Genomic DNA, 6,165 nt, shown 5'->3' with positions numbered 1-6,165 from the left:
AAAGCTTTGAATGGTTTAGCACCAAAATACATGACTGACCTCCTGACCCAGTATGTACCAGCCAGACCTCTCCGGTCATCTGAATCCGCTCTTTTATCAGTTCCTAGAGTCCGAACTAAACATGCAGAAGCTGCATTCAGCTTCTATGCACCACAGATCTGGAACAGACTTCCAGAAAACATTAGATCTGCTGAAACACTCAGTGTATTTAAATCCAGGTTAAAGACTCACCTGTTCTCAGTTGCATTTGATTAATATATATTCAAAAGTTTACGTCCGCACTTTTTATCTATGCTTGTTTTAAATTAAAATCTTTTTACTTCATTTTAATTTAATTTTAATGATCACATTTTTACTATTTCTTTTGATTGTTTCTTTTAATGTTTTATGTAAAGCACTTTGAATTGTCTCTGTACATGAAATGTGCTATATAAATAAACTTGCCTTGCCTTGCCTTGCCTTGCCTAACGTGAGAAGAGTCGCGTTTCCATTTGCTCTGAAATGTTGCAAATTGGAATTTCGATAATAAATTCTTCTAATAGAAATACCACAATTTCAAGAAAACTGGCATTTTTCGAAAAAAAAAGTTTTTGCGCTTAGAGGAGGTGGTATTTGGGATGTATCGAAATAGAAATTTTTTGCCAAACTGTAATGGAAACACTTTTTTCGAAATAAATGCGCTTCTCGGTATGAAGAGTCTGTTCTGAGCGCTGCACAGAGGGCAGCAGGAGAGATCCAACAGCTTCACAGCTCATTATAAATTGCGTGTCATAAGGAATTGTGCAGCTCCTCCGTAAAATCACCAAGATTTCCTCATTGCTTCATCTGCAGCCGCACTTTTGCAGCCTGAAGTCTCATTGAGATGAGCGCGAGAGACGTGAAAGAAACTTGAATGGATCTGTTCTGTTTTCAGACAGAAAAAGGCTTCAGATGCTTATTTGTTAAAATGCTTTTTTTTTTTAACTGCTGAACAGGCTTCTCACGCATCTGAGTCAAGCTGCGTTGCACGCACCCCCCCCCCCCAGTCAGAGCTGTGACGTCACCGCCATGCTCCTTAATTAGTGAATCAAATGAAAAAAATGCTTGTTCTCATTCATCGCAGTGTTTTTAATGATTTATCACCTAAGTTGGTTTTGGCTTTATCGCAAAATGCTGATTTATTGGAAACAGTGTCATTTCGAAACTGTGTATTTTCGAAATTCCTAGAATTTCTATAAAGTTTTGCGCAAATGTGCAATAGAAACGCAGCTAATGACTTACTTTGAGTGACTGCTTTGATTGTTGCCCTCAGGCTTGTGAGACGCTCTCCACGACTCCTCATGGATCAGATCACTTTTCAGTTTGACATGGTTCTGTCAGACGTTCACATGCACCTGCCCAATGCAGGGAGCCTCATGACAAGGGTGGACACTGTCGGCCAGCCAGGTGAGTCTGCTTATGTTTCTGAGCCTTTTTCCTTTACATGGATGGAGAAAATGAGGCAGAAAAAGTTTTTTGAATCCATCGTTATGCTTTCTTCGTGTGATTTTAAATATGTACATTGTAGTTTTTTTTAAAGCTGCACTTTTCCCTGCTATATGTGGCGATCAAATCTGTGGACTTTCAGTCACAGAGAATTTTCTGTCTATAGACTGCTGGATTTTGAAAAACCCTTATTTAAATCTCACATCGCTCTCTTCACTTGTAGTGCCCTCATTTAAATCATTTGTCAAATAAAAGCAGCACTACTGACAGGCAGACACGTCTCAGAATTAGATTTCAAGATAGGGATAAGACAGTCATTATCCTAAAAGAGATCGTCGATGTTTACACAGCTGCTGCTTCATTGCTAACAACTCTTTTTTTCTCTTTCCTTTCATCATCACTCATATCAGATGTCGAGAGAAGAAAAACTTTTCACTGAAATGAAATATTTTATTCTAAAACTTTCACCTCGCCAATATTTCTGTTGGTTTGTCAGTCTTTATGTCCAGATTCCAGATCCTGCTAGAAGACCACGACACCAATGATCCTAGGAAAACATTAGAAGGAGAAGAAAACCATCCACAGAAAGACTCTAAACCCACGAACAGACACGATGAGAAGGAAAATGATAAGGAGCCAAAGTTGGATGAGGATGGAGACCTGGACCTCACTGAGCGGTAAAAAAGCAGGAAAAGACTTTAGTTATTGAACGGTTTTAGGGAGTGTTATCAAGGTAAACATGAGGTTTGGTTTAGAAGGCCAACTACTTAAACCATCAGCAATGCTGTTTACTGTGTTTCAGATCCAATTTTTTTGTGTTAGCTTTTAAAGCAGACATAAAGTCTGAGCAAATACATTAACCTAAACTCCAAACTCTAAAAAGTTGGTGTTGGAACCAAGATATCTAAAGAACAAGACAATAACTGCTGTTCTGTTACCCCATCAGTATGTTGCTGTCCAATGTTGGTTACTGGCATTCTCTGGCTTCCTCAGTCCTTGTAAAGACCCTAAAGAAGACTGTGGGAGGGACCTGGTTTGTCCTGTCATTCTCAAACAGTCCATCCCTAACCTTCAGCAGGAGCAACAGAACCTGGATGAAGAAGAAGGTTGTGTTTTTAAAAATGTCTTAAAGATCGGTAAGAGTCTCCCTTCTTGAATGTTTTCTTGACTTAAAGTGTTCATTTAAGTCACTGGAGATTGACTGTTGACAGCAATACTTGTTCATCCACCCAAAGGCAGCAGCTCAATATGCTTGATCATGTACACAAAATCAATGTGGTCCAATGAGGTTGAAATGAGAAGAAGGGTTTTTTTGATTTTGTGAATGTGATAACAAATGTTTTATAAATAGATTCAAATACTGCCAAATGTAACAGGTTCTACACTGAAAGTGCAAGCGTTGAAACTTTTTACAGCTCTGTTAAAAATACCTTAATATGTTTAGAGATTCTCTGAAACATCGCTCTGAGCTTTTACTAAATGACACTTGTGGAAATGTTGGTAGAGGAAGTTTATTTGTTAGAAGCATTTAAAAGGAAGGAGTGAAGTCTAGTGACAATATTGAACACTATTGAAATGAAATGAGCTAACCAGGACTTTAACAAACAATGATTTTGATCAACCATAACTTTCATGTCCTGCACTGTAGGAGGCTTAACTAACTTCTTAACTTGTGAGTGGCATTCTCTGAGGCTCAGAACTCACTAGCTAAGACCAAACGAGCTCTGGATGAAACGTCTCTTCAAAGTGACGACTGTGGATCCGCCTGAGCTGCATCACTCACTCTTTGTGTGGCAACAGGAAGCCCACTGAAGAGACAAATCGGAAACGCTTGATCAACAGGAGTTAACCTGTGCGTCTAATACCTCAAACCATCTGTTTTCAGAGCACACCATGGCGACACCTTTAGAAGAGGTTGGCAAACAAGTGAGTTAAGCAACATGAAGAATAAAGAATAGTGTATTGACAAACAGAAAATAATTAAGTCTTAATGGAAATTTCTTGCATGAATCTATACATCAGTAAAAAAATCAATTGTTACTTAAAATGTTCTAAGAGGAATTTTGAAGTTGTGTCATTCTAAAGGGCCTATACCGTGCTATTCTAAAGTCTTTCAGATACATCTATGTATATGATCACATATTACCTTTGGCACACTAAAGAAGGAGTCATTTATGTATATGAGTTAGTTTTGTCAACATTTTTTCTACCAGGAAGTGAGACAACTCAATCTCTGAGGCTCTGTCTTTTAGCTCCATGTGGGCGTAATCCTAGAGCAGCCTCGGGAGCATGTCACCTACCAAAACAAACAACAGCTGAACTTCTGCAAAGATAGATATTAAATGAGTTCAGTTAAATAAATCAAATGACTACATCTAAAATGAAAGTGTTTTGTTGATCACTGCTAGCTCCATGGAGGAAGTGGGTGTTTGGGTGCTTTGGGAGGGGCTGGTGCTCAGAGAGCAGGTTTTTAGAGGAATACTCAGAGATGTGTGAATGAATCCAAATACTGTTTTGGGGTATTTTTATAAGGAATTTACATTGTATTATACTTTAATGTTCAAAACAGTTAATTTTGCATGGTATAGGCCTTTTACTAATACTAATGCACTTGATTTGTAAACAAACATGGATTTTAATGCAAATGTAGTAAAGTTAATTTTCTTCATTTCCTTTGAAGGAGGATAAGCAAAGCGCAGTGTTCAAGTCCTGTTTAAGGTTGCTGTATTTGTTTTCATGAGGTGTGGCGAGGAGCACTCTTTTTGGGTGATTTTATCCTGTCCCACCCGGACTTGTTCAGAGGGGCCACAATCCTCGACCTAGGAGCTGGGACGGGCTTAACCAGCATTGTTATGGCAACGACTGCCAGAACAGTTTACTGCACAGGTAGGATGCAAGAGGATGACTTAACTCAAGTTTAGACCATCTTCAGGACAGTCCTTGGTTGTGTCCGAATTCCCCCCCTAATTACTAAAAAATGATATAGTGCGGGGCTGTATAGTGCCCTGAATTTTAAAGGTAATTTGGACACGATACTCATTACTTTTTTTTTGTTTTTCTAAACACCAGATATGACTTCACTAATTTCACAAAGTGAAAATCAAATAAATATGAACATTTCACTACATTTATTTACGACTCCACTGTGTTCTGATGGTGAAAAAGTGAATGGTTTATTTAAATATTGCATTTAGACACGTTTTTTTGTTTGAAATTGTTCAACCGCATTGCATTGTGGTCTATATTTGTTAATGTAGTGAGCATCGATGTTTTTTGCAAAGACTTTTGGGAAATTTCGAGTGCACTCAATTTTGGAATTCGTATGTAGTAGTAGTTGTAGTAGTAGCCTTTATTTAACCAGATAAAAACCCGTTGAGATCAGGATCTCTTTTTCAAGGGTGACCTGGCCAAGAGGTCGGCAGCACACGTCTCATAAATATGGTTACAGTTCATAACAAATAAGCAACGATATGAATTTAGGGTATTTACAATATAAAATTTAAAATTTAGGTACAATAGAGTGACAGTGATTTTTTTATTTTTATTTTTATTTTTTTTTATTTTTTTTAGATAACATAGTAAATAACAAAGTACAGTAGTTTGGAGAGTGCAAAGATTATATACAGCTGGACATTTATGAAGTACAATGATAGTAAGGCTAAATCTTTTTTACAGTGAACGTTTGAAACAGGAGCAGTTTTGCAGGGATTCTTTTTCTTTGTTACACAAAAAGGATTTGAATAAACCCAATAAAACAAGATTAGACTTTTTCAGTTCAGTTTGGATAGAGTTCCAGGCAGAGGGAGAAGAAAAACTGAAAGCATGTTTCCCGAATTCAGTTCGGACACGGGGAGCATGCAGGAGAAAAACTTAGCTTGAGCGTAAGGCATATCGACTGGTGATTTTTTGGAGAAGGGAACTGAGATATGTGGGGACCAAACCAAGTAGCGCCTTATAGACTAGGGTCACCCAATGCGTATATCTTCGCATGCTCAGAGGTCCACTCTGCTCTGGCATACAGTTAACACTGATGGGTGAGACGACTACAGCCGGTTACAAACCTCAATGCACAGTGATACACAGTATTGAGTGCAGGGCCGTGCAGAGACATTTGGAGGGGCAGGTGCTCAAAGTTGAAAAAAGGGCACATGGAACAAAACTTTGAAGCACAGCACAACACACCTTACAATATATGGTGCTGATTCATGATCTGCCTTTAATTATTATTCATTAGTAAAAATAATAAAAAAAATAATATGAAATAATGTGTCTTTGCATTTGTACATATTAATTTTTCATATAGCCCATATTTACAAAACACAGATTGCTAGCTTCAAGGAGACAAACTACGATTCAAAATTAACCGACACTGTAACCAAATAACGCTAGATTACTAATCTAAAAATTCACTTTAAAATATCGGATGAAGGGACATTACAACAGTAACCAGAGCAAACGTTAACTGCTCCTAAATCAACCAAATCGTCCAAATTTTTAGAGGGCCTATATAACGTTAAGCTAAATGCTCTAGACTTTGAGCAATGTTTTATTTTTTTTTTTGGCATCGTTTTGCATGGTGCTCCCTCCCCCGCCTGCCTATGTGGACGGCACACGACGCCCAACTAGCCTATCTTGGTGAAAAAAATGTTCAAATTAGGTAGATTGCTCTGATATTTATATCACTGGAACGGGCTGAAAGAG

The 6,165-nt window shown here is 38.0% G+C and overlaps 1 protein-coding gene across 3 annotated transcripts in view; it reads left to right on the top strand.

The window, feature by feature from the left end:
• The window catches only part of mettl22 (methyltransferase like 22), a 45,333-nt gene that overhangs the window by 22,345 nt on the left and 16,823 nt on the right, over positions 1–6,165 (top strand). For 2 of the 3 annotated variants that reach the window (XM_024261486.2, XM_024261487.2), the window contains exons 2-6: positions 1,292–1,425; positions 1,961–2,141; positions 2,458–2,600; positions 3,350–3,390; positions 4,206–4,350. In XM_024261486.2, coding sequence (XP_024117254.1) covers positions 1,320–1,425; positions 1,961–2,141; positions 2,458–2,600; positions 3,350–3,390; positions 4,206–4,350 — 616 coding nt within the window. In that variant the 5' untranslated portion in view covers positions 1,292–1,319. The remainder of the gene's footprint in view (positions 1–1,291; positions 1,426–1,960; positions 2,142–2,457; positions 2,601–3,349; positions 3,391–4,205; positions 4,351–6,165) is intronic. The other variant, XM_024261488.2, reaches the window with a different exon arrangement.

This window comes from Oryzias melastigma, unplaced genomic scaffold, assembly GCF_002922805.2.
Source record: "Oryzias melastigma strain HK-1 unplaced genomic scaffold, ASM292280v2 sc00250, whole genome shotgun sequence".
NCBI classification, from domain to species: Eukaryota; Metazoa; Chordata; class Actinopteri; order Beloniformes; family Adrianichthyidae; genus Oryzias; species Oryzias melastigma.
This window is presented reverse-complemented; position numbering and strand designations above follow the sequence as displayed.